Source organism: Rhinopithecus bieti, unplaced genomic scaffold (genome assembly GCF_001698545.2).
Source record: "Rhinopithecus bieti isolate Rb0 unplaced genomic scaffold, ASM169854v2 scaffold_1618, whole genome shotgun sequence".
Lineage (NCBI taxonomy): Eukaryota > Metazoa > Chordata > Mammalia > Primates > Cercopithecidae > Rhinopithecus > Rhinopithecus bieti.
In genome coordinates, this window is record NW_016803937.1 from 1,985,197 (window position 1) to 2,012,934 (window position 27,738).

The 27,738-nt window shown below is 50.5% G+C and overlaps 2 protein-coding genes across 8 annotated transcripts in view; one reads left to right on the plus strand and one right to left on the minus strand.

Moving 5' to 3' along the window:
- Window positions 1–35: 35 nt before the first annotated feature.
- Window positions 36–12,637, minus strand: LOC108520807 (uncharacterized). Of its 3 annotated transcripts, none has more exons than XM_017860342.1 (2): window positions 12,549–12,637; window positions 36–4,516 (listed from the first exon to the last, which is right to left on the minus strand). In XM_017860342.1, the coding sequence occupies exon 2, from the start codon at window positions 2,743–2,745 to the stop codon at window positions 1,474–1,476; it is 1,272 nt and encodes a 423-aa protein (XP_017715831.1). In that variant the 5' UTR covers window positions 2,746–4,516; window positions 12,549–12,637; the 3' UTR covers window positions 36–1,473. The 3 variants fall into 3 exon arrangements, with proteins under 3 accessions (XP_017715831.1, XP_017715825.1, XP_017715842.1); XM_017860336.1 differs by lacking the exon at window positions 12,549–12,637 and adding an exon at window positions 12,447–12,539; XM_017860353.1 differs by lacking the exon at window positions 12,549–12,637 and having other exon boundaries at window positions 36–4,018; window positions 4,379–4,686.
- The window catches only part of CUNH16orf95 (chromosome unknown C16orf95 homolog), a 56,816-nt gene continuing 40,799 nt past the window's right edge, over window positions 11,722–27,738 (plus strand). For 2 of the 5 annotated variants that reach the window (XR_001883030.1, XR_001883031.1), the window contains exons 1-6: window positions 11,729–13,333; window positions 14,730–14,781; window positions 15,454–15,579; window positions 20,668–20,814; window positions 21,641–21,677; window positions 26,042–26,228. Coding sequence is in view for 3 of the 5 variants with exons in the window: in XM_017860363.1 (XP_017715852.1) it covers window positions 13,320–13,333; window positions 14,730–14,781; window positions 15,454–15,579; window positions 20,668–20,814; window positions 21,641–21,677; window positions 26,042–26,228 (563 nt within the window). In the remaining 2 variants the exon portion in view is untranslated. Of the gene's footprint in view, window positions 13,334–14,729; window positions 14,782–15,453; window positions 15,580–20,667; window positions 20,815–21,640; window positions 21,678–26,041; window positions 26,229–27,738 lie in introns of all 5 variants that reach the window. The other 3 variants (XM_017860363.1, XM_017860373.1, XM_017860382.1) reach the window with 3 other exon arrangements.

Consider the following 27,738-nt stretch of genomic DNA (forward strand, 5'->3'; position numbering starts at 1 on the left):
TTAAGCCATGCGGGCTGTCGGCCTGGGAACCCAGACTTCCCAGCTTCTTGACAAAGCGTCAAATTTCCTGCACTGACAGAAGGGAGCATTGAAGGGATGCCTTGGAGCCCAGATAGTGGTTGTCCCTATGTCCTTCCCTTTGACCTGGCATCAGAGGTATCTCCAGTCCCTAGCCAGGGACCCTGAGGGGTTTGAGCCCCAGTGGGTTTTCTTAGATTTAAGCCGAAGTGAGTTGCATTATCTGCAACCAGGATAGATACGGGAGGGAATGTGCTCGGAGCCAGGCAGACGAACTGAGGATCTCATTGATCTTTCTTTTCTGTTTACTAAAGTAATACGTTCTTGTAAACAGTTCAAGTATTTAGCATAGACAGCGAAAGTACCTCCTGTTCTCATCCCAGCCTCCCCGTGACTCACTGCTGCTAATTAATGCTGTTAGCTTGGAATTGTAGGAAAAGGATGTTTTCCATGGAAATGCACTCAAAGTACACCATCGACTGGCAGAAATTGGCAAGTGGGATTTTCCAAGTGTTGGCAGTGATGCCGGGAACAGCAACGCAGGTGGGGCAGCTGTTTTGGGGACAGCTAGTACTAGCTCATGGCACTAAGGACACGGGCCCCGGGATTGGCAGCCAGGGCATGGGCCACGCAGGGATGTTCATTGCTACACTGTGACAACTGTCACAGGCCGGAAGGAGGCGGGTGGCCTATGGGGGAGCCACCCATGCTGTCCCCTGGCAGACGGGCACACAGCCTTGTTCTGTTGCAAAACAAGTGAGAGATGGTATTGGTGTAACACGTAAAAATGCAAATACTTAATTTTTACCAGTTCACGTGTGGTTAAAGCTGGAGATACGCGTAGGAATAGTCTGGTCACATCTAGAGGTGTCGGAGGGTGGAACTTCAACTCTCTTTTGCTTTAAAAAGATGAAGGCTCACACGGCAGAAGTAGCGTCTATTCACCTGTTGATCCCAGTAAGGGATTGTTGATTACGAGCCCCCCCGTTTTCTGTGTGGTTCAGAAACAAGCCCCTCAGGCAGGACACAGTGCCCGGGGCAGTGACCTGCAGCCCCACCCACTGCCATCTCCGCTGGTCTCAGGGTTGCTGCACGGCCTGCCAGCTGCGGCTGCTTCCTGGGCCCTGAGCGCCCTCCAAGGAGAGCAGGCGATCGTCGGTCCCTGGCGGTGGGCGCTTCCTTCTCTACTTTCAGGTTTGCTGCTATTTCCTGGGGACTGGGTCCTGTCCCGGGGCCAAGCCAATGGGGTCATCCTCAGCTGCACGGGGCATGCCAACTACAAACGAGTCACTCGCTACAAGCAGCACCATGCAGCCTCCTGTCTGGACGAGACCCTGTACCCTGCAGACTGGAGACGCACCCCGATTTCCCAGGTCATGGGGAAGTGTGGATCTGATAAAGGACTAAATGCGGCATCTTTCATACGTTTCTCTTATTTTAAAATGAAAAAAAAAATCAGGTCATGGGGAACGAGTAGAAGGCTGCTGCCTGCTGCAGTTCTCCCCTTGCTTTGAGAGCGTGGACAGCCCAGCCGGGGGGACCTCTTCTGGGCCTGGGTACCGCAGCCTCACCTAGACACAGGGCAGAGGCTTTGTTCTCCAGGGATCTGATACCAGCATCCCCCTGGGGGCTCAGACCTTGGGCTTTTCTGTCTGCCTCTGCGGTTGAGGGGACAGCAGATGGGCAGCGAGGACTGGTGGCTGCCCAGGCTGGCTGTGCCCAACACCAGCGGGTGAGGCGGAGGCTGAGAAGGGATTGTGGCTGGATCACCTGGGCCCAGATGGAGCTCACTCCTCCCTCTGGGGACTGCTTGGCTGTGCTGCCCTTGGAGGCATGGCACTTTGCCCACCCGATGGATGGCGGGGCTTCAGCCTTCCTCCCCTTGCAGGGGGTGGGGTGCCCGGGGTCCTCCCTTTGTCCCCTCTCCTTAGGGGAGGTCCCTTTTTGCGGTGTGACCTCTAGTGGGTATTTAGGGCCACTGCAGAGGGTTGCCCCCAGCCAGCAATGTGAAACAATGCCATTTGGATAGTTTCCAAACCTACCCCCGCCCCCTCCCCATTTTGACTTGAAAATCTCCAAGGGACAGAAGGCAGCGATGCGTGTCCTTTTTATCTTTGCCTCTGTCTCTCTCCTTCCTTGAGGGGGCGATCCCTGGCGCCTTCTCTGCTTCCTTGTGTGCTGGCCTGGGCCCTCCCTGTTGCCGAAGCCCACCTGCACTGCCTCTGAGCCGCAGAGGTCCTGGGAGCAAGGTGGAAAGGCACTCGAGGGCCGGGGGAGGTGCCCCTGCAGCGCCAAACAAGGAGCCGGGCCCTGCTGGGTGTTTTCCATGGCACCGTGTTTGGCAGACGTTAACCACGGAACAACCATGGGTGCTGGTGTGGCTGGGATCAGCCCACTCCACAGGAGAGGAAGCAGCAGCTCAGAGAGACTGAGTAATTTGCCCAGGGTCACAAAGCCAGGGAGTATTAGCGCAGGGCCCCAGCCCCACAGCCTCACCTCTCCTGAACATGCGCCTCTAGGAAGAGCCGCTGTCGGTGACTCAGTGTCAGCTGTTCTGGGACCCTGGCACCAAGTGTGGTGTTGAATCAGAAGCGCCAGCTCACAGAGCAGGTGCGGCCAGAGCAGTCCCGGCTGAAGCTGGGCGCTGATGAACTTGGATTGAAAATCTTGACTTGGGCTCAGCCAGAGAGTGTATTGCTTATCAAACCACGACTTTTCCTTTCCCATATGAGGACTTCTAGGACCTTGAATTCGGTTCTCATATAAAAACACGAGAGTGCTGTTTTACAGAAACACAGGGAGGCTCAGCCTGAGGCCACACGGCACACCACGGCTGCGTGGGAATAACACTGGCTCTTGGGACCCACAATTCAAGCCCGGAGCCAGCTAAGGCCTCTGATGGCGCAGCCCCCACACCCCTCACAGATGTGGGTGGAGCTCGGTCAGCATCTGGCGTCGGCATCCCCATCTGCCGTGCACCCCTGCCTTTGCAGCCTGCGGCTTGGCTCCCCTTGCCCAGCCCCACGGCCTGATGTCCCGGCTGCATTTGCCTTGGCTGGGGCTCCTCTGGGCATCCAGAGTTGCTGCTTCCTGGCTCCTTCCAGATGTTTACAGAAACTGCAGGTCCACAGAGGACAGACGGCTCTGCCCGCAGGGAGGACAGGCACCTGGCGCCCTTCCCACACATACCTGTGCCACTGGCCCCAGGTCTGGCTGTCCTGAGCTCTCCCTGCCTGGCCATGCTGATGAACATGCTCCTCCCAAGAGCAGAGTCGGCGGGAAGAGGCAATGGACCCACCCAGGGCGTGAATGAAGATGCTTCTCAGAGTGAGGCCTGGGAAGCAGCTTTTGGCCCCAGGGCCAAGCAGTAGGAACTGACAAACTACGGAGGGTCCACCTGTGTGCACAGCCGAGCTGCAAACTCACAGTTGTCACATGAGAGCCCTACCCACTGCCTCAAGGGAGAAAACGGCTTGGCTCTAGGAGTCAGGCCTGCGGTGGGGCCCAGGCAGCCCTCACTGGCTGAGACCCTTGCAGTGTTCTCGATGCTCAAGCCTTGTCCACTTCCCTCGGGGCAGGGTATCACCTCGGCAGCTGTGTTTGCGGCCAGGTGAATCTGTGCGCCGGGCCGCTCTGTGCGTTGTGGGAGGTTGAGCAGCATCCTTGGCCCCAACAATGGATGGCAGTCCCTCCCACTTGTCAGCCAACAGGCCCCAGACAGGTCAGGTGTCCCCGGGCCACTGGGCACTAGTGGGTTGTTAACCTGCACCTTCCATGGGACAAATGGTGCTAAGCACTGGGGACACGGCAGTGAGCAATGACGGCTCTTCCCCAATACAGGCCACACACATCACGTCCCGGAATGTGTGCTCTTGTGGCCGCCCTGATCAGACACATCAGGAGGCAGTGGACTCCCAGGTGCACGGAGGGTCAGGGCTGAGGTGGAAGTGGGCAGGGGCAGTTGTGTGCTGCTTGGCTCCGGTGACACCTGGCCCAGCACCTGGTGGGTGAGGAGAGGCAAGTGAGATGCTGTGTCCTCAGTTGTCCTCCTCTCCACCTAGGAGGCACGTAATTCCCAGAAACCTCAGCAGGGGCCGACTCCGCACTGGCCAGAGCCGGCCCCACGCCACCCAGGAACCAACTGTGGCCCAAGGAAAGGGGTTTCCGTGAGGCTTGAGTCAGTCATGACTCCCCTGCAGTTTTGGGGCTACCTTCCCTGGGCACGTTCCACCCAGTTCCTGAGCAAAGCAAAGAGGCAGTGGTCCCTGGGTCACCATCTACCATGAAGTTGGATTGCTCCCATGGGTTGGGTGGGTGTGAAGCTCGGTGTCACCAGGGAGCTGTCGGGAGAGATGCTCACCCCAGTTCCTGCACGCTGAGCTGTGGCTTTTGGGGAGGGGGTTTGAGCATTTGTAGTTTCCAAGGTCCCCAGAGCAGCTGTCCTGTGGCCGTTATCTGCCGCCATCGCACTAAACAACGCACCTCCGTTTCAACATCTCTGGGGAAGAGGATTCCAGAGAACACACGTCAGGGAAACGCACAATTTTACACGCCCAGCTAGCAGTCCTTTGCCCTTCAGTGAGAAAGGGTTGAGCTGTCCTTTTCCTTCCTTTTAAAAGCATTTGGGCTGGGAACGGTGCCTCACGCCTGTAATCCCAGCATTTTGGGAGGCCGTGGCAGGGGGATCACTTGAGGTCAGGAATTTGAGACCAGCCTGGCCAACATGGTGAAGCTCTGTCTCTACCAAAAAATACAAAAATTAGCCGGGTGTGGTGGCGCACGCCTGTAATCCCAGCTACTTGGGAGACTGAGGTGGGAGAAATGCTTGAACCTGAGAGGCAGAGGTTGCAGTCAGCTGAGATTGCGCCGCTGCACTCCAGCCTGGGTGACAGTGGGACATCCTGTCTCTAAAAAAAAAAAAAAAAAGCAAGATGTGTTTTCCCCACCCCTCAAGGACAGTGTTTGCCCATCCGTGGGTCACGGCACTGCGCTGACAATGCGGGACTTTGGCCCGATACCCTGAGATCCATCCGCGGTGTGACCGCAGAGCAGGATTCACAGGGTGGAGGCGCCACAATGGATCTGTGTCCCCAGAAAGAATATTTGCAGTTTCCAGTTGGACTTTATGAATAAAATCACTATAAACATCTGTGTGATTTTTTTCTGTGGACATAAGTTTTCATTCCTTTAAATACCTAAAAGTGGGACTGCTGTGTCACATGGTAAGCACATGCTGCATCAGAGAAACTGCCACATTCTCCAGAGCAGACAGAGTCCTCTTGTGCCACATCGTCGCCATCCCTTACGATGTACTCAGTATTTTTTTTTTTTTGAGACAGAGTCTTGCTCTGTCACCCAGGCTGGAGTGCAGTGGTATGATCTCGGCTCACTGCAACCTCTACCTCCTGGGTTCAAGTGATTCTCTTGCCTCAGCCTCCCGAGTAGCTGGGATTACAGGCATAAGCCACCATGCCCGGCTAATTTTTTGCAGTTTTAGTAGAGACGGGGTTTCACCATGTTGGTCAGGGTGGTCTCGAACTCCTGATCTCGTGATCCGCCCACCTCGGCCTCCTAAAGTGTTGGGATTACAGGCGTGAGCCACCGCACCTGGCCCTGTGTTCTTTATTTCAGCCATTCTGAGAGGTGCGTGGTGAAAACTCATCGTGAGTTTAGTCTGCACTTCTCTAGGGACTAAAAAAGTTCAGCCTCTTAGTGTGCTCAGTTGCCGTTCATGTTTGGCAGCATGTCTGTTCAAAACTTCTGCACAGTGTGCTTGTAGTCCCAGCTACTCGGGAGGCTGAGGTGGGAGGATCTCTTGAACCCAGGAGTTCCAGGCTGCAGTGAGCCATGATTGCATCACTGTGCGCCAGCCTGGGTGACACAGCGAGACACTCACAAAACAAAACAAAAAAACCTACAAAAACCCCAAAACCCGCAAGACTTTTAGCACATTCCTTGATAGAAAATTTGAATTAGGGGAGGCAAAGGGAGACTGAAGGAAGACACAAGGAGTTGGAAAGTGAAAGGGAAAAGTGCAGGGACAGAGTGGGGAGCTTGGGAGACTCAGGACAAGCCCCTGCACGCGTGAGCAGCTTGGGGGAGCTGGAAACTGACGGGTAATTCTGCAGAGAGTACAGGAGCTTTTCCCAAAATTCACAACAGCCCAATAAATCCTTCTTGCCTCTCAAGTATCCCTAGGAGCACAGTTTGGGTACTAAGAAAAAAGTCCGTTAGTGAGTTTCACTTGCCCAAGACAGGTAATTTTTAAAGTTTCCTCATCTGTAAGATGGTGACAGTAACCTGCCTCATAGGTTACTGTGAGGAGTAAATGAGTTAAATACAGAGAGCATCCAGACTAGTACCTGGCACATAAGAAACTTTCACAGTATTAACTACCATCACCATCATCATCAGCACAACCATAATCACTACCACCATTGTCATCATCACCATCCCATCACCACAATCACATCACTATCATCACCATCACCACCACCTCCATCCCATCACCATCACCACCATCATCACCACCATCACCATCATCACCATCATGATCATCACCACCATCATCACCATCACCACCACCACCACCACCATCACCATCATCTCCATCCCATCACCATCACCACCATCATCACCACCACCATCATCATCATCTGAAAACTGTAAACCTGCTTTGCCCAAAGTCTACTCTTGGTGACACACCCGTTGTGTGAACCTTAAATAGGGAGCTCAGTCAAGGCCTCCTTGTGAAGATGACACAGTAGAGACCTAGATGCAGTGAGGTAGCCCTGAGACACTTGGGGAAGAGCAATTCAGGCAGAGGGAGCAGCAGGTGCAAGGCCATGGTGGTGTAAGAAAGCAGCACTGGGCATCGAGGCTGGAACGAGGAGGAGGAACGCAGTAGGAAATGAGGGCAGAGCAGGAACCAGGGCGAGGGTGCATCAGTGTGCAGGTGTGTGATGGAGCATGCATGTGTGTGTGCACATTTGTTTGGGTGCATGTGTGTGCTGTTACTAGCTAGACACAGATCTCACAGTGCTCTGTGGGTCATAGCAAGGACTGTGGCTGTCTCTGGGCCCCACAGGAGGCCCTGGAGGCTCCACATTGAGAATGGTCTTCAGGCAAGGAAGGTGGAGGTGGGAGACGCCCACTGAGAAGGCTGCTGCATGCATTCTGGTCTGAACCCAAGTGGGGTCGTGAGACTCCTGGGAAGTGACAAACTCTGGGTGGAGTTGGGGACTCCAAGAGACAGTGCTAGGATAGCGGGTCCTCGGTGCCATGTGATGGGGATGGGAGGATGACATGGTAACAGAGGTATCTGGAAATTAGCAAACTCAGAGTGTGGCTGTTCTGCGTGGCTATGCCCCTTTTCATGCTGCTGTGGTAACAGCAAAGAGGAGGAGGATGATGACGCTGTGTCTGCCTCAGCAGACGGCACAAAGATGAAGTAAGGGAAGACCCAGATGGCCCTTGGAAGACGTGTAAACTGCCACGATTGGAGAGACTGTGAGAATAAGGGGAGATGATGAAGCCAGTGACCCCTAGAGGAACAGGTAAGGGTTCCTCTAGGAACCAGCAGAGGCACCCAGAACAACGTCTGTAGCGGGCATCGGTCACATGACACAGATAATTAAGGGGCGGTGAACACAAAACGCAAACAGACACAAGTCAGAGGCACCTGGGTGATCTTGACCTCATTACTCCGGGATCCAGCCTGGGAAGGGACTGTTCAAAGAGACCCCAAAAGTGTCTCCAGTGAAAGGCCTGAGATTTTTATTATTTTCATTTCTTTTTTTTTGAGACAAGAGTCTTTGCTCTGTTGCCAAGGCTGGAGTGCAATGGCATGATCTCGGCTCACTATTTCCTCTGTCTCCTGGGTTCAAGTGATTCTCGTGCCTCAGACACCAAGTAGCTGGGATTATAGATGCGTGCCACCATGCTGGCTAGTTTTTAAATTTTTAGTAGAGACAGGGTTTCACCATGTTGGCCAGGCTGGTGTCAAACACCTGACTTCAAGTGATCCACCTGCCTCGGCCTCCCAAAGTGCTGGGATTACAGGCGTGAGCCACCACAGCCAGCCAAGACCTAAGATTTTTTAAAATTACAGTTCTTATTTAGGTTTCATTTCATTTTACTTTTTTGAGATGGAGTCATGCTCCGTCACCCAGGCTGGAGTGCAGTGGTGCGATCTGGGCTTACTGCAACCTCTGCCTCCCAGATTCAAGTGATTCTCCTGCCTCGGCCTCCTAAGTAGCTGGGATTACAGGCATGCGCCACCACACCCAGCCTAGGTTTCAGTTTAAAAACCACATTTTTACTTTATCCCCAAGACTTGAGTTTGTAGAACTCCTTTTCTATGCCTGCCAATGGGTTGAATTAGGCAAGATTATCCTGGAATAACAAGCCAACCCGAAAGAAAATGACAAACTGTCAGTTCTTTTCTGGTTTGGCAGTGCTGTGTGCGTCTGTGGAAACGTCTGCAAAGCTAGAGAGAGAGAAATGCACAAATGTGTGGAAGTGGCGTCCTCCCCCGTCAAACCTCTGGGGGAAGCACTGTGCAAGGTCTGGTGGACCTGTCCCAGGCCCTGCTTTGCACACTGACACCGTGTGGCTCTGTGGCTCTGCACGGGGCTGGGGCAGCACTGAGGACGGCACTGTTCCTGGAGGATGTGTCTGTCTGCTTTGCTCCTCGTCCACCCACAGGGCCTTAGGGGCTGAAAACTCACTTGTTTTTTTTTCCCTAAAGGATGCGATGCTTTTTTTTTTTTAAGACTGAGTCTTGCTGTATTGCCCAGGCTGGAGTACAGTGGTGTGGTCTCAGCTCACTGCAACCTCTGCTTCATGGGTTCAAGTGATTCTCCTGCCTCAGCCTCCCGAGTAGCTGGGATTACAGGCACCTGCCACCACACCCAGCTAATTTTTGTTATTTTTAGTAGAGACAGGGTTTCACCACGTTGGCCAGGCTGATCTCAAACTCCTGACCTCAAGTGATCTGCCTGCCTTGGCCTCCTGAAGTGCTGGGATTACAGGCGAGTCACTGTGCCTGGCCGAGGATGTGATGCTGTCTTGGCGACCAGCTCTACGGTACAGAGAGGTGTCCCCACTCTGTCCCCCACCCCTGGCCTCTTCAAATCCTGACAGAGGGTCAATGACAGCTCTTCCCTGTGGGATTAAGCCTTCGTTTTCAGTGGATGACGAATCCTTTTCCCTCTCCACAGGAGCTTTACATCTCTAGGAAATTTCAAGTCGGAAAGTAAGCGTCTGGAAGGTAATGTGCCACCTGCCGCTCTCCTGGTGTTCTGGAAACCTCAGCAGGGCCACTCCTGCTCTCCTTCCTGCTCATTTCCCGGCATCCACACAGGGTGTTTTCTTCTAAAGATCTTGCTAGCACTTGCTGAGCCTCATGCTGCTGCAGCCAGCCAGTGACTCTTGCATCAGCGCCTGGTACACATCTCCCTCTGCCCACCAGGTCTCGGAGGGTCACTGCTCTCAGCTCTGAACCAGCCCTGGCTCTGGTCGCTGGTGTGTGGCACAGATGCAGGTGACATGGAGCTTCGTAGTAGTCAGAACAGGCCCTTCCATGCAGCAGCATCATAGTCAGAGGCTGTCTTTGTCTGGGTTCCTCTAAGCGGGGGACAGACCTTGAGATGAGGATCTGCAAGTGGTTTACTGGGCAGATGATCCGGAAACACAGGTGGTGGGTGGGGAGGTGGGATGGGAAGACAGGAGGCGGAACAATAGGCATGACAAAGAAGGTCAGGACATAGGTGGCTAGAGCCGTCCTGCGGGGGATGCCAGGAGCCAGTGCAGAACACATCCTGAAGTTGTCCTGACTGCAGAGTGGAGTGGCTGGAACATTCACCCCACCCTGTCACTGCTGAGGGCTGTCCCCACACATGGGTCAAGCAACTCTCGTAGCCGGAAAGAGCCATTAGCAGGTGAAAGTGAGGCTGTTTGCCTCAGTGCCCCACTGCTTCTCTGCCCTGTCTAGCCAGGTTGATGGTCCCCTCTGGTCTGGGGTGGCTCCTGCTGCTCAGGTGTCAGGCCTCTCTGCAGGGCCACTGCTAGCCCAGGGTGCTCCTGTGTAAACTCACACATGGTGCTCCTTTGGAGCAGGCTAAGGCCCAGGCTGGGGTGCATGACTGGGTGAGCTGAGCACGGAGGAAATGCAAGCCTCACTTGGGTTCTTGGCAAGGGACCCTTGATTGGTGAAGAAGCCACACAACTGTGCCCAGGCGCCCTGCTTCTGTCTGGGTATAGGCTGCCTGGGGAGGTGTGATCTGGGAGGAACCTGCAACTCTCTCCCTGGAATCAAGGAGGTTCTGTAGGCATGACTTGGGTCCCCATTACCTTGGGTTCACAGAGATCTCATTCTGTTCCTCTTTCCCTCTACTTGGGGGTTTTGGAAACAAAAGCCTAGAACAGGCAGTGGTAGTGGCCAAACTTCCAGCCTGAAGCACACTCACGTCACAAACTGACGTGTGCTGGACTCTGTGTCTGGCCTTTTTTTTTTTTTTTTTTCCCTTGAGACAAGGTCTGGCCCTGTCACCCAGGCTGGACGGAATCATGGCTCATTGCATCCTCAGCCCCCCGGGCTTAACTGATCCTCCCACCTCAACTTCACAAGTAGCTGGGACCACAGGCATGTGCCACCATGCCTAATTTTTAAATTTTTTTCAGAGACAAGGTCTCACTACGTTGCCAAGGCTGGTCTCGAACTCCTGGGCTCAAGTGATCTTCCCACTTTGGCCTCCCAAAGTGCTGGGATTACAGATGTGAGCTACCATGCCAGTCCCTGGTTTTTAAGCACTTTTCATGCTCTTTCATGTCTGATCTTCTCAAACTTGGTTCTATGGTTATCATTATTTTACACACAAAACTGAAGCTCAGAAAAGTTAGGCAACTTGTCTGATATTTGTCTCTGGTAAGAGGCAGAGCAAGGATTGGGATCTAGGCCTTGTTACTCAGAACACAGGGCAGGGTGGCTGGAGTTTCCTTCACATCCCCAGCCTGTGTCATGATGGATTTGCTTTCCTGGTTTTGAATGTCACACACGTGGAATTTTCTGTACCTTCTGGGGTCTGACTTCATTGTGCACTTCATCCACATTGTTGTGGGTTGTGGTTGTGGGTGCCCTTTTCCATTGTTGCACAAAATCTCCTCTCTGTGAACATGCCACACTTCCTTTTTAAAATCTTTTCTCCTATGGATGGACATCTGGGTCATTTCCAGTTTGGGGCCATCAGGAAGAAAGCTGCTGTGGGTAGTTTTGTTAATGTCTTCTGGTACACATAAGCTCTCATTTCTCTTGGGTGAGGTGAGGAATTAGTTGGTCATCGGATATTCATATGTTTAGGTTTTGTAAATACTGCCAGTTTGCCAGTGTGGTTGTATCAATTTTATGAGCAATGTATGAGGGTTCCAGCTGCGACATCCTTGACAAACTAGGTATCGTCAGTCCTTTTAATTTTAGCCATCCTTGGGTGGGTGAGAGCAGTGAAGAGCCATTCTTGACATGGAATGACAAGACCTAGTGTGCCAGAGGTGAAGGCCTGAGCGTCCAGGGGAGCATGAGCCTGTCTTCTATGCGTTGCTGTGCTACAGCACTGTTTCAGTGTGCTCAGGAGGAAAACAGAGACAGCAGAGAAGCCGAGTGCTCCAAAGTGGGCAGAAATGAGACAGGCATAAATAAAGTGCTAGGCTAATAGTGAGACTCTTGGATAATTTTGTCATTAGCTACAAAGAGGGCAGTGACAACATGATTTACACACACACACACGGGGTGGGGTATCTGAAATATTAAGCAGCTAGTATGGTAGGGGCACTGCCTAATCAGCATGGATGCTGGCCAAGAGAGGATGTGTGTATGTGCTGGCTGGAAACTCAGTCCTGCTCATAGCTCATGATCTTAATGATTAAATAAGCCAAGAAATCCCAGAGGGCAGTGCCCGGGAGCACCCTGTTTGCTCTGTGGCTAGAACGCAGGACACTGAAGTATCGCCCATCAGGGTTAGAGATGCTCGTGATGGTTTGGGCAAATACAAATATTAATCCAGAGTATCAGAGTCTGCATGAAAATACTGAAAAGTCAGGGTATACCCAATCGTTTCCAAGAAATACAAATTGGAACTGGCAATAACTTAAGATAATCAGAGAGGCAGAGAGCACTGGGTTTTACTAAAATATTAAGACATTAATATTTTATGCGTCCTGTCTCCATGTCAGCAACTGCGCAAAGTACACGCGTTCAAGCGAAAAGAGCGGGTGGGGTGGGAAGGCTAATGGCCAGCCAGAGCTTCGGCGCTTGCACGCCCAGGCCACCGGGTGACGACTGCTTCCAATTCCGCGGCCTTTAAACCCCAGGTTGTTGTTGTTTTTTTAAATAAAAAAACCTATTTCTCTAAAAGTCACGATTCGAGCCCCACCTGAGGACGCAGCGATCCAGCGCCAACTCCTTTATCTATAAGGGAGTGACTTTACCATAAGCGCCTATGCAAGACGCAGGGCCCCGCGCGGGCTGCTCCCACCTCTTTCTCTCCTTGCAGGGTACCGAGGCCCTGGCTGGTGCGGCCGGTGGCCCCTCCGGCCCATCAGTCGGAAATGATGAGTGGCTCCAGCGGCCGGGGTCTGCAGAACCTACCCCAGCGTGAAGAGCAGCCCTACACAGCCTCGCTCTGACCCGCTGACCCCGCGTCTCTGCACGAGGGACCAATCAGCCGCCAGCTAAGTTCACATACCTAGAAGGCCATTTTTGATTGGCTGGGCGCGGGCCAATCAGCGGGACTGGCGGGCGCGCGGGGACTGTTGGGCTCCTCAGAGGGTTTGATGTTCAAGTTTGGGTAGGGCTCCGGCTGGGTTCCGGCTGCTACAGGAGGGAAAGGCGGGAGCCGGGGCGTCAGGGCCTGCGGACGATGTGTGTGTGAAAGGGCGCGTCAGCCATAAGAAGCCATACGCGTGCGAGCCGGTCCCCACTGCCCCCGCGGCGTTGTCACCATCATCATGAGGCCACTGGAGCAGCCTCGGGCGCTGCTGACGGGGATCCGGGCGCGGGGTGCGTCGGGCTCTGCAGGTTGGCACTCACACCCAGCGCGCAGGATGGCAGGCAAGTGCGTCCTGAATCCTGCCCGCGGGCACCCGACACCGCGTCTGTGAGTTCCCGGCCCGGCATTGCTGCATTACCTGTACGTAGGCAGAACTCTTGACCGCCACCCACAGGAACCTCACTTGTATTGGCATAAGCACAAAAACGCAACTGGTGGTTCCACATAACGGAAAATATCAGAAGTAGGCCTTCAGGCATGGATGTGTCCAGGTACGCACTGACCATGGTCCTGCAAGGTTTCTCTCCATTTCTCAGCTTCCTTCCTTTTTGCTGGCTTCCCTTATGGAGGCAAGATGATCACCAGGACCTCCTGAGGTTTACATGTTATCGGATTATCAACCTCAACAGAAAGGAGTTTCTTTTTTCCCCAGCCTTCCAGGCTGGGCAGTGGTGAGTTGGGCCCACCTGAACTACCTGAGATGGGTATGGGCCCCCTCCCCTACCAGGAATATAGCAGTGCTGTCTTTACCAGAAGGGCCTTGGATGCTGTGGAGGGCAATGCCCCATCTTCTGTTTTCAAGCATTAGCTGGGAGAGTTGATGCTTGAATCTATTACTCTAACAAAAAACAGCACTAATAACAACGGTTATTATGACAATGAAACCTGAAAACACTTGTATCACTGTTACGGTTTTTACACTACAAAGCACTTTGACCCACCACTGTCAGGGAAGCAGGGCTTTGCACCCACTGGAGATGCTTTATCGGTCAACATTCAAGCAGTTTGTTGTGGGGTGGAACAGGGAAGAGTAACACGGGCTGTGTAACCCCAAATGCTTTGTCATCCCAGAGACAAAGCACCTGGGTTTTTATAGTGGAAGGAGGTTCGTTAATGGACAGTTTGACGATGTTTTCCTTCAGTATTTCAGTAAGTTGGGGGTGTCTGACAAACCATCATAGGTGATGTGATTGGCAGCTCCATGTCTAGGAAAGTTCTCACCAGGTTGGAATGCTCCCGTCTTTTCTCATGGTCCAAGCACAAGTTTAGCTGGAGTCAGCTTGAAGTTGGTTGGCTTGGGAATGTAAGATTCCACGACAGCCAGCCTCCAGGAACCCCTAGACATTAACACGTGAGCAAGCACACACCTGCTTCTGATGTCACCCTCTCACTCTTCTTGGGGTCAGAGGATTCTTCCCTGTCCCCACCACCCCTGGGCTTTATTGTTAAGAAGAGTCAGTTGCTGGCCACGGGCGCGGTGGCTCAGGCCTGTAATCCCAGCACTTTGGAGGCCGAGACGGGCGGATCACGACGGTCAGGAGATCGAGGACCGTCCTGTGCTAACACGTGAAACCCCGTCTCTACTAAAAATACAAAAAAACTAGCCGGGCGAGGGTTGGCGGGCGCCTATAGTCCCAGCTACTCAGCTACTAGGGAGCTGAGCAGGAGAAGGAGCAGGAGAATGGCGTAAACCCAGGAGGCAGAGCTTGCAGTGAGCTGAGATCCGGCCACTGCCACTCCATCCGGGCAGACAGACCAGACTCCGCCTCAAAAAAAAAAAAAAAAAAAAAAAGAGTCAGTCTCTGAGAAGGCAGGCCCAGGCCTATGCCCTAGCATCCCTGCCCCTAGTTTACACAAACCCTAAGCTTTTCTGTTCTTCTTTTCTAGGAATAGCACATTTCAAACCTACAAGAAAGAAGTGTGCCTCCCAGGTCATTCGGTAAGGAAAGCAAATCCTCAGCCACTTGGCCCTGACCCCAACATGCCCCTGTGGGGTGAGGAGAGCAGAGAATGTGGGTCCAGAAGTTGCATCCCGTGAGAGAATGCTCCAAACACAAAAGTGTGGTTGCAGGAGCTATCCCTGGGCCTCCAGAACACCTGCCAGGCCGTCACAACACCTCAGAGTTCAGGAGGCCACCTAATGTACCTGCTCTGGGCATCAGCTTCTCCGTCTCCCCCTGGAGGTGATGGCAGCCCCTCTCCTGCCTGAGGGTGTTGCAAAGGTCACATGGGATGGATGTGGAAGCTTTTGCAGACCAGAGTGAGACAGATGGCCATAAAGGCAGTACTCATGTGCCCATAAGCCCTAAAGCTGCTTGTACATCCCCATTTTCAGAGGGGACCACAAGACTTGCTCACTGTAGCATGGCAGTAAGTGGCCGAGAATCCCAGCGCACCTGGTTTGCAAGCTCTGGCAGATCCCCCTCCAAATGACCTTGGAGGCCTCAGGGCAAGCCACGGTAGCCTGCCTCTTTCCAAGCTACAGTAGGAGCCAGGGACCCTGCCCCCGGACACCATCTTCCTGAGCACGTATCTACTGTGCCTGAGAGCCTCCTGTATCCCTGCAAATGCAGCATCAAACTCAGTTCTGTCGTTTCTGGATCTTACTCAGATGCACCCTGGCCCCTGGGCCATTTGCTGTGAGTGCCAGACCAGATTCGGGGGCCGCCTACCTGTGCCCAGGGTGGAAGCAGCACTGCCTTACTGGGTCCCTCTGTCCCTGAGACCCCGAAAGCAGGTAGGTGACTTGAAGCAGGAGGTCTTCACCTAGGGTCCAGGGTGAATGTCAGGGGACCAGTCACCCCTCAGAATTAGAAGTATTATATGAATGGATATTTTAACATTTCAGGGAGACAGTTTGAGAGTATTTATTTATTTTCATGTCAGATGGGTAATGTGCTGACATCGTAGCAAGGCCTGAGGGAGGCACACGTCACACATGTGCCTGAGTGCCCAATTATCATACTTATGAACTATAAAAGGATCTGTGATGTTTAAAGTTTTTTCTAAAAACTAGACTTTTAGAGGTTTGATTGGCATATGATAAACTGCACGTGTGGAAAATGTACCATGTGGTCAGTCTTGCCATGGGTATTCCCCACTGAACCCACCACCACCATCAAGATAATGAGCATATACACAACCCTTAACCATGTCCGTGGGCTCCTTTGTAACTTTACCCAACATTCTGTACCCTGCCATCCCCAGGCAAACACTGACCTGCTTTCTGTCACTGTAGATTAATTTGCATTTCTGAGAATTTTATATAAATGAGGTCATAGACTGTGTACTCTTTCATCTGGCTTCTTTCACTTAGCATAATTATTTTGATATTCTTCTACGTAATCATGGGCATCAATAGTCATTCTTTTTATTACTGAGTAATGCTGCATTATATGAATAGACCACAGTTTATTCATTCACCCAGAAGGACATTTGGGTTGTTTCTACTTCTTATGTGTTACACACAAAGCTGCTATTAACATTTGTGTATAAGGCTTTGTATGCACATATGCCTTCATTCTTCTTGGGTAAATACCAAGGAGTGGAATTTCTGAATCATATGGTAGGTGTATATTTAACTTTAAAAAAGAAGTCTGTTGACTGTTTTCCACCATTTTACATTTCTACCAGCAGTATCTAAAGTTCCAATTCCTCCACATTGTCACCAACACTTGGTTTGGCTGATCTTTTTAATTTGAGCCGTCTTAATAGGTGTCTATCTCATTAGAGTTTTCATTTGTATACCCGTCATAATTGGTGATGTCAAGGATCTCTTCATGTGCTTTTGACATCTGATGTCTTACTCGATGAAGCATCTGTTTAATTGTTTTGCCCCTTTATAAGAATTGCTTTTTTAAATTACTGAGTTTTGATAGTTCTTTATATATTCTAGATACAGCATATTGATCTGAGATTCAATTTTTAAATATCTTTCCATGTCTTTGGCCTATCTTTTTTTTTTTCTTTTCTGAGACTGGGTCTCACTCTGTTGCCCAGAATGGAGTGCACAATCTTGGCTCACTACAAACTTGAACTCCCCAGCTCAAGCAATCCTCCCGCCTCAGCCCTTCAAGTAACTGGGACCACAGGTGTGCACCACCATACAAGGCTAATTTTGTTTATTTTTTATGGAGATGTGGTTTCACTTTGTTGCCCTGGCGGTTCTCAAACTCCTGGGCTCAAGTGATCCACCTGTGTCGGCCTCCCAGTGTGCTGGGATCAGGGTGCAAGCCACCACGCCTGACCTGGCTTGTCTTTTTATTCTCTTATCAGTATCTTTCAGAGAGAGAAGTTTTATCTTTTGGTAAAACTTCAATTCCATGTTTTCTGGATCTTGTCTAGGTGTGCCTATCCCTAGCACAGCAGTGGATCATGCTTCAGGTGTCGTAGCTAGCGGATCTTTGCTGAGCCAGAGATCAGAAAAGGTTTTTTCTTATGTTTTCTTTTAGAAGTTTTATAATTTTATGTTTATTTCTGTGATCTGTTTTGAGTTAATTTTTGTATATGGTGTGAGGTATGGATTGAATTTTTTTTTTTTTGGAGATGGAGTCTTGCTGTTTCGCCCAGGCTGGAGTGCAGGGGCATGATCTTGGTCATTCTTTTTATTACTGAGTAATGCGGCATTATATGAATAGATCACAGTTTATTCACTCACCCAGAAGGACATTTGGGTTGTTTCTACTTCTACCTCCACCTCCCAGATTCAAGCGACTCTTCTGCCTCAGCCTCCCAAGTAGCTGGGACTACAAGCACACACCACCATGCCTGGCTAATTTTTTGTATTTTTAGTAGAGACAGGGTTTCACCATGTTGGCCAGGCTGATCTTGAACTCATGATCTCAGGTGATCCGCCCACCTCAGCCTCCCAAAGTGCTGGGATTACAGGCATGAGCCACCGTGCCCAGCCTTGAATTGGGTTTGTTTGCATATGACAGTCTAATTTTTCTAACACCATCTGTTGTAAGGGCTGTATTTTCTCTACTGACCCGCCTTTATACCTTTGTCAAAGATTAGTTGTTGCTGTAGTTTAGATGTCTGTCCCCTCAAACCTCATGATAAAATTTGATCTCCAGTGTTGGAGCTAGGGATCCCCAGTGTTGGAGGTATTCGGGTCATGGGGGGCAGGTCCCTCCTGGATAGATTGGTGCTGTCCTTATGGTAGTGACTCAGTTCTCTCTCTACTAGTTCCCAAGAGAGCTGGTTGTTAAAAAGAGCCTGGCATATCCTCCCCTCTTTCTGGCTTCCTCTCTCGTATGTGAGCTCAACGTATGTGGGCTCCCCTTCACCTTCCACCATGAGAGGAAGCAGACTCCCAATCTTGAACTTTCCAGCCATCAGAATCGTGAACCAGATAAACCTCTTTTCTTTTCTTTTTCGTTTTTTTGTTGAGACGGAGTCTTGCTCTGTCGTCCACACTGGAGTGCAGTGGCATGATTGATTTCAGCTCACTGCAACCTCCGCCTCCCAGGTTCAAGTGATTCCCCTGCCTCCTACCTCAGACCCCTGAGTAGTTGGGATTACAGGCACTCGCCACCATGCCCAGCTAATTTTTATATTTTTAGTAGAGATGGGGTTTCGCCATGTTGTCCAGGCTAGTCTCAAACTTCTGACTTCAAGTGATCCACCTGCCTTGGCCTCCCAAAGTGCTGGGATTACAGGCATGAGCCACCACCACACCTGGCCAAGCCTCTTTTCTTAATAAAATACACTGCCTCAGCTATTCCTTTATAGCCACACAAGTGGACTAAGACAGTTGTTCATAAATGTATGAATTTATTTCTGAACCCTCTTCTGATCTAATTGTCTATCTTTATGCTAATACTACACTGTCTTGGTTATTGTGTCTTGATTTTATAATGTCTGGAAATCAAGTAGGGCTCATTTTCAAACTTTGTTTTTCAGAGTTGGCTATATATATATATATATTTTGCATTTCCATGTGAATTTTACAATCAGTTTGTCAATTTCTACAAAAGCACCCTACTGGGATTTTGATTGGCACTGTATGGGCTTTGTAGATCAGTTTGAAGAGAATTGTCTTGTGAAAAATATTGAGTCTTTTGACCCATAAACATGATACATTTCTACATTTATTTAGGTTTTCTTTAATATTTCCCAGAAATGTTTTGCAACTTTTATTATATAGGCTTTATACTTTTTTTTTGGCAGATTTACCTGTAAGTATTTCATAATTTTGATGACATTGTTTTTGAATTTCAATGTATGACTTTGCATTGCTGGTATTTAGAAGTACAACTGATTTTTGTCTGTTGTTCTTGTATTCTGCAATATTGCTAAGCCTATTTATTCTAGTAGCTCTTTTTGTGGATTCCATCAGATATTCTACATAGATGATTGTGTCATCTGCAAGTAGAAATGGCTTTCTTTCTCCCTTTTCAATTTGGAGACTTTTGTTTTTCTTGCTTGATACACTGGCTAGACCTTTCACTACAGTGTTGAATAGAGCAGTGAGGAGACATTCTTATCCTGTTTATGAGGGATGGCATTCAGTTTTCTTTTCTTTTCTTTTTCTTTTCTTTTTTTTTTTGAGATGGAGTCTCACTCTGCTGCCCAGGCTGGAATGCAGTGGCATGATTTTGGCTCACTACAACCTTCGTCTCCCAGGTTCAAGTGATTATCTTGCCTTAGTCTCCCAGGTAGCTGGGATTACAGATGCCTGCCACCACTCCCGGCTAATTTTTGTATTTTTAGTAGAGATGGGGTTTCACTATATTAACCAGTCTGGTCTCGAACTCCTGACCTTAAGTGATCCACCTGCCTTGGCCTCCCAAAATGCTGGGATTACTGGCATGAGTCACTGCTCCCGGCCTTCCCCCCCATGTCTGATAGCCCCTACCACTACGTTCAGGGTTGTAACTCCTCCTCCTGCTGTAACCTCCTCCTCATCCTGTTGCCCAAACCATATGCCTGGTTGAACCCATAGCTGAGAGGTGGGACTACCCTGTTCTTTCCGCTGGAGAGGCTGCAGGGTCACAGTGCCAAGGGTGGGCTGTAGGGAGGGTGAGGAACTGAGGCAAGAGTGTAATTTGCTATAATTCACATACATACGATTGCGTACACATTCTTTTTTGAAAAATGCAAATGGTAGTGTACTGAACTCACAGTGCTGCATTTTCCTTACTTTACATCCTGTCTCAGAGTTTATTCCATGTCAGTCCAGACAGCTCTGTTCCATTCTTCCCAAGGTGGCCTATACCCTATTGCCCGATGTCTGTCATTTATTGTCTCTTACTAAAAGACATTCAGGCTGACCAGTCACTCCTGATCATGGTGCAGCGAATATTTCTGTGCATAGTAACTTTGCAGATGTGAAAGCATCCTCATAAGAAACGTTCCTGCAAGTGGAATTGCCGCATCAAAGGCTGTCTATTTTAGAGCCTGATAGACTTTGTTAGGATGCCAGCAGAGCCCTCTTTATAGCTGAGAGCACCGAGGCACAGGGATGCTAAGTGTCGTGCCCAAGGGCTCCAGCTGGAGACCACCAGGCCAGGACAGAGCCAGGTCTCCCAATACCAACCTGCGTGCTCTGCCAGGGCACAGGTGCAGACGGGGGGTAGGGAAGCCAGGTGTGCCACGGAGGTCCCATGTCTCCCAACAGTGGGCATGTTGTAGACGGTAGACCACAGTCCCTTATCTGGAGTGGTTGGTTGGGTGTGCTTGTGGGTGGGAACAGTTCTCCAGGGCCTGCCCTGATACTAAGACCGAGCCAGGAGTCTTCTGGGGAGTGGCTCCATCAGGGAGTCGCTGGGGCAGGAGTGGCTCCATCCCTTTCTCAACCTTCTCCTCCCATCCTCTCTGTTAGAGTCAAAAGATGGTTCAGTTTTATATCCCCCAAACCACCAAGATGTGCCCCTGCCTATGCCATCGCTTTGGGGGCCGCCTCCCGATGCCTAGGGACCAGGCAGTGATGCCCTACTGGGTGCCCCAGGTTCTGAGGTCTCAGCAGCAGGTAAGGAGGAGGCGCACACTGCAGTGAGGACTGAAGAGTGAGGTGGGGGCCGGGAAAAGGGGAGACGGGAGGAAGAAGGGGAAGATGGGTACCTGGGCTCTGCTTCCACAGAGGCCTCTGCTGGTGTCCAGAGAAGATTCCCTGGCAGTTGTGGCCATGGGCTTGGGAGCACAGAGGGCAGATGTGGCTCAGGGAGGCCGGCTCAGTCTCCCATTTGGCACTGGAAGGGCAGGGCCACGCTGCTCTCTGCAGAGGCGTGATTGTTCTGGCCCTCACTGCTGCTGCTGCTGCTGCTGCTGCTGCTTTCCTGCCTCTCTTCCTCCCACTCTGCATTCTCCTCGACCTCTCTCACCTCCCTGCCTCCTCCTTCTCACACCACCTCCCTTCCCTGGCCCGGCCCCTCCTCTGACTCTCTCTTCTGACCCTGGCTGCATAAAGGGAGGTGAGAAGGAGGGTGCCCAGGATGGACCACCACCAGATGGCCTGTCCTCTCTGCTCTTGCTGGCTGTCTGCACAGCGCTAGTTCTGGGCAGCGGCAGCAGGCCTCTTCCTAGCCCCCTGGGCCTCTCACTCCCCTGCTTTCTCTGTGTCCTGGGTGGTAGACAAGAGCTTCCTTCCTTCCCCCTGACTTCCAGTTGCTGGTTTTCCATCATTGGGTGGCAGGCTGTCCTCAGAGAAAAGAGCCCGCAGGCCTCATAAGGAGGAGCCCAGGGCTTCTATCTTGAGGCAGCCAGCACCCCTCCTGGAGGTTTGGAGTCCCAATCACCAGGCTCTCCCCCTTGGAGGGTCACCAGGCTGACTGCTTGCCTCCATTCTTGTCTTTTAGATGGTCAGGAGGCAGGAGAGTTGGAAAGGCATCCAAGGTAACTCCAGTGTGCGTGTGTCTCATGTCATCCCCCTCCCCAGAAAGGCGGGGTTCGTGAGCATCATGGTGTGTGTGTGGGGGAGCCTCTCATCCCCAGACACCTGCCCACAGTGTAACAGTGACATGCATGTGGCTTCCCCTCCCCTGCTCAAGAGCTATCCCTGGTCACCCACTACCTTCCCCCAGTGAGTCCAGAGAAACCTCTGCTCTACAGGCAGGCCCTACCCATCTACCAGTAGCGGCTCTCCGGATGAAGCCAACTCCCAGCCTGGGCTTAGATGAGACCTAAAGTGGTTTTATTAAGCTCTAATCTTCTATAATTTATGACAGAGTATGTGTGTGTATATATATTTATGACGTAGTACATATTCCTATATATATCCTATTATATACTCATACATTCATATATTCATGGTACATTGTATATTCAAAGCACAAAACTTACGTATCTATTCATTACATAGTATGCTCATACATTCATACGTTTGTGACCTGGTGTATATACATTCACATGTTCATGATAGTCATAGTATATACTCACATTCATGTATTCTCAATACAATATGTATTCATATGAGGGGCCTTGAAAAAGTTTATGGGAAATGGATATAACATACCAGGTGCAGTGGCTCACGCCTGTAATCCCAGCACTTTGGGAGGCTGAGGAGACTGAATTGCCTGAGTTCAGGAGTTTGAAACCAGCCTGGGCAACATAGTGAAACCTTGTCTCTACTAAAATACAAAAAGTTAGCTGGGCGTGGTGGCACATATCTGTAGTCCCAGCTACTTGGGAGGCTGAGGCATGAGAATTGCTTGAACCCGGGAGGCAGAGGTTGCAGTGAGCTGAGATCACACCATTGCACTCCAGCCTGGGCAACAGAGTAAGACTCTGTCTCCAAAAAAAAAAAAAAAAAAGAAAAGAAAAGAAAAAGAAAATGCATATAATAAAAAAAAAGCAATGAAACAATGTATGGATTTCAATTTTTTTTGCACCAAACTAAACTCATATGAACTTATTATAACATACCTGAACAGGATCTAGTTTGAGGTGCTGAGAAGGAGAAGACATCAGTTTAAAAAGAGTCCCTGTCAGAGTGACATGAATTCTGCTAAAATTAAAGGCAGAACAAACATCATCTTTACGGTGAAGTTTGGGTGGAACAATGGTAAAGTCATTGATATTTTATGACAAGTTTATGGTGACAATGCACCACAGAACAGCAGTTTCCAGATGAGTGACTCATGTAAGAAGGGATGAGGTGATGTTGAAGGTGCAGCCTGCAGCGCCAGCCCATCCACATCAGTTTGTGAGAAAAAACATTCATCTTGTTCATGCCCCAAATAAAGAGGACTGAGGATTACCAGCAGAAACACTAGCCAACATCACAGACATCTCAACTGGCTCAGCTTACACAGTTCTGACTGCAGAATCAAAGTTGAGCAAAGCTTCCACGCCGAGGGCACCAAACCCATTGTGTTCAGATCAGCTGCAGACAAGAACAGAACTTTCAGTGGAAATTTTAAAGAAGTGGGATCAAGATCCTAAAACATTTCTTTGAAGAATTGTAGCAGGAGATGAAACAGGGCTTCACCAGTACCATCCTGAAGACAAAGCACAACCAAAGCAATGGCTGTCGAAGGCTGAACATGGTCCCATCATGGTAAGAGTGGATGGGACAAGAGCAAAGGTCATGGCAACAGTTTTTTGGGATGCTCAAGGCATTTTGCTGGTTGACTTTCTGGAGGACCAAAGAATGATAACATCTGCTTATTGATTGATTGATTGATTAACTGACTGAAATGTAGTCTCGCTCTGTCGCCCAGGCTAGAGTGCAGTGGCACAATCTGGGCTCACCACAACTTCTGCCTCCTGGGTTCAAGTGATTCTCCTTCCTCAGCCTCCCGCGTAGCTGGGATTACAGGCGTGCACCACCACCCCTGGCTAATTTTTGTATTTTAATAGAGACGGTGTTTCACCATGTTGGTCAGGCTGGTCTCGAACTCCTGACCTCAGGTAATCCACCCACCTTGGCCTCCCAAAGTGCTGGGATTACAGGCATGAACCACTGTGTCCGGCCAACATCTGCTTATTATGGGAGTGTTTTGAGGAAGTTAGCCAAAGCTCTAGCAGAAAAACACTCTGGAAAGCTCCACCAGCATCCCTCTCTACTATAGCAAGGCTCCCGCTCATTGCTCTTGTCAAACGAGGGCAACTTTGTGAGAGTTTTGATGGGAAATTATTAGGCGTCCACCTTACAGCCAAATTACAGTCCTGATTTGGCTCTTTCTGTCTTCTTTGTTTTCTAATCTTAAAAAATCTTTAAAGGGCACCCATTTTCTTCAGTTAATAATGTAATAAAAGACTGCATTGATGTGTTTAAATTCCCAGGACCCTCAGCTCTTTCAAGATGGACTAAACGGCTGGTGTCATCACTGACAAAAGTATCTTGACCTTGTGGAGCTTATGTTGAGAAACAAACTTGATATTTTTTATTTTTTTATTTTTATTTTGTTTTGGGATAGAGTATCATTCTGTCATCCAGGCTGGAGTGCAATGGCGTGATCTCAGCTCACTGCAACCTCCACCTCCTGGGTTCGAGCGATTCTCCTGCCTCAGCCTCCTGAGTAGCTGGGACTATAGGAGCGTACCACTACACCCAGCTGATTTTTGTATTTTTATTAGAGATGGGGTTTCACCATCTACCAGGCTGGTCTTGAACTCCTGACCTCAGGTGATCCACCTGCCTTAGCCTTCCAAAGTGCTGGGATGACAGGCGTGAGCCACTGTGCCTGGCCTATTTTTATTTTTTAATTCCATCTTCTACAAACTTTTTGCAGTCCCCTTATGTATTTGTAGTTAAGTATATTTATGTATTTGTGTGTCTGTGACCTGGTGTGTAGATTGATCTGTCTGTGACCTGGCACATATGTGTATTTCTGCTCTCATGACATAGTATATGGGGAGATCAGGACCTCCACCCCCACCATGACTTTCTTTGTCTCTAAAAGGAGTGGGCTGGACTTGATCTTGAAGGTGTTTCCCGATGCGAAGGGCTGTCGTGTCTGTGTTTTCTGGGTTGGCATCACGTCCTTCCCTTGGTGCGGCGACTCTTTGCAGTGGGTTTGCTTTGATGGAATGTATGAATGAGTAAATCTATGAATGGGGTTGGGGTCCCTGGAAAAGGTGAGTGATTTGAATGGGACCCCCAGAGGCAGGGGTCGGGGAATGCTTGGGAAACAAATAATCACCAACCAACCGCTCACCTCTTATGGCTCTTCGAACCGTATAATCACCCATTTTTGGGTTTATTTTATCAAATATTTTGGCTTTGAAAACTTTGCATCTTTTAAGAAAAGCTAAAAGCTTAGTTGACATGCATCATCTGGTATCTGATACTTAAAATAAAAACAGCATTAATTTTTACTGCAATCATTGCTCTGCAGTTTAAGTGACTTATATAAGTAATGCTTCAAGCCTCAAACCCATTCATGCCAGAAGATTTCCCAGCGGAATTAAGAGAGCAGGCCTCATTGCTGCCAAGAGAATTACGATCGCTCTCCCCTTTGGCCTCAAGTAGGGAGTGATTTAAAACTGTGAGGCATTTTCTTTGGCCTCAAATCTGACTGATTTCCATTTTAACAAGAAAGTTCACATTTCTGATCTTACATTTTTTCTTGTAAAGACAGACTTAGATGCTTTTCTCCTCTATGTTTTGTGCCATAATTTTCATAAGGAAAGCATATTTATGATATTTACATTAATATAATTAGTATATATTTTATATTAGTAGCATATTAACAGTGTAATAAAAAATGAAAACAAACTCTGGTATCCGGAGGATCACGTGCTGACCAGACCCCGTGTGGAAAGTGCTGAAGAGCGTCAAGGAAATGGAAATGCCGGAATTCTGTCTGTGCTTGTGGCTTTCCTTAAAATTTTATTATGGAAAATTTCAAATACTCCCCGAAGTGGAGATTGGCTTAAATCAGCCCCACGTGCCCATCATTCGGCTCCAGTCATTATCCAGTGTGGTTCCTCTGATCTTCACCACCCACTCCCGTTCCAAAAAAGATGCTTTGGAAGCAAGTCCTAGTTAGACGTTGTACGTGTTCCATGTGCGGTTCTAAAAGAGAAAGCCTCTTGAAAAACAGCCCCAAGGCCGGTGTTACCCAGGAAATCATAAACCCCCAAGATGGCCTTTATCTCGTGAGCTCCGGATCAGTGTCCCCACCCCGGGGCTGTGGCTGGGCCCTGGAAGTCCCCATTTCCCAGAGGCTCTGGGGCTGGTATTGCAGCCTCCTTGTGGCTCACAGAGTCCTGGGGAACACGCCCTGTCCTCATCCCACCTTTTCTGTGCCTAGCACCCCCGCTGGATGCATGCTCCTGGCACAACTGCTGGCGGATCTGTGGTGACGCGCACCTGCTGCCCAAGTGCCAGCAGCTCCGGGCCCCCGACCAGGACAAGCTACTGGCTCCCCCAGTGTGTCTGCTGCGCCTTGCCCTCCTGACCCTCCTCCAGGCCATCCCGAGGGTCATTGTGGCCATTCGGTGAGCAAGTGGGGAATGGGGGACAGCGGGTGGCCCTGGCATGGTGATGTCCACCTGAGGGACGCTTGGTGACCATGGGAGAGTTGGGGGCAGAGGTTAACTTGACAGGCGGCCGAGGCGGGGCGCTGTGAGTGTGTCCTGTGGCGGTCTGCACAGCGCAGGCCCTGCCCCGCCTCACCTAGAGATGCCAGGGCAGCCTGGAGGCGGCGGGGGCCTCGTGGGGCGGCGGGGCCTCATGGGGCACTTCTACCCCTTCTCTGTTCCCAAGTTCTAAAATGGCCCTACTCCCAGAAGGACACGGGTCCCAATTTCCATACAGTTCCATTGTTATGTTGGGGTTGATGATGCATCTTAACAGCCACTCGCCCTTCAGCCTCTGAGCTCTGAGTACCCCCTCAGGTATGGGGACCTCCTGCCTGTACCCAGCTTGAACCCCAGCTGCCAGGCTCCATACTAGAAAGCCCCTTTCCCTGTTTTCTAGTCCCTACCCTCACCCAGGCTTCGAGTTTTGCCCCTGGCACTCTTGCTGCTCACAGCCATGGCTTTCTGCTGGGATCCCTCCCCAAGGAAGCCTCCAGGGCCACTCCCCAGGCCGCAGCAGGGCTTCGGGGAACAGTTGCTTCCTCCTCCCCATTTACTCTCGGCCTAGGCAGTGGCTCCTCCGCAAAGCCTGCCTTCCCCTCCTCCTCCCCATCATTGCCCAGTGCAGCTCCTTCCTGCCTGGAGGCCTGCATCACACTGCATGGACGAGGAGACCTGTGAACAAACGTGCACACACAATCGAATTTACATGCATTTACTTGTTTGCTCCTTGTCTCCTCCACACAATTGGAAGAGGAAGATTCAAAATGTGCAGTGTCTGCAGATAGCTGCCAGGTGTCCTGCCCTATTTTCTAGTTGTTCACAGCAGGAGCTTAGCCCGGTCTTGGTCACTCTGCCACGGCTGGGAGTGGGAGCCCCTCCCCTGTTTTTTGGGTTATCCGTTCTCATAGAGTTAGACATTACCTCCCGCTCCCTGGGCAGTCACAGTTGAGGCTGTGATGTGCATCAGGTAATGTGCATCAGGTATGGGTCTCTTGTGGGCCTGGGCGCCAGCCTTTCCAGGCCATGCATGGGGAAGGGGGCTGGGAGTGGGTACAGTGAGCTCTGCGTGGTCTCCGAGCATGAGCAGTACCTGGGCAACAGTGAGAGCTTTCCTTCTTTGTCGTTTTTCTTGCGGATTTATCTTTCTTTTTATGTTTGGCAACTTGTTGATCACATTTTGTTTGACTCCTTTGTACCCACACTGGGAGGAGCAAAGAAGAACACCTGGCCTTCAAGGATGGGCGAGGCTGGGTGCTGTGGCCCACACCTGGATCCCAGTCTTAAAGGATGGGTGAGGCCGGGTGCTGTAGCCCACACCTGGATCCCAACCTTAAAGGATGGGCAAGGTGTGGTGGCCTACACCTGGATCCCAGCACTTTGGGAGGCTAAGGTGGGAGGATCACTTGAGCCCAGGAGTTCAAGACAA

Coding starts and splice junctions, on each gene's coding strand:
- LOC108520807 (XM_017860342.1), bottom strand. CDS start 2,745: ATGGGAAAGGAAAAGTCGTGGTTTGATAAGCAATACACTCTCTGGCTG.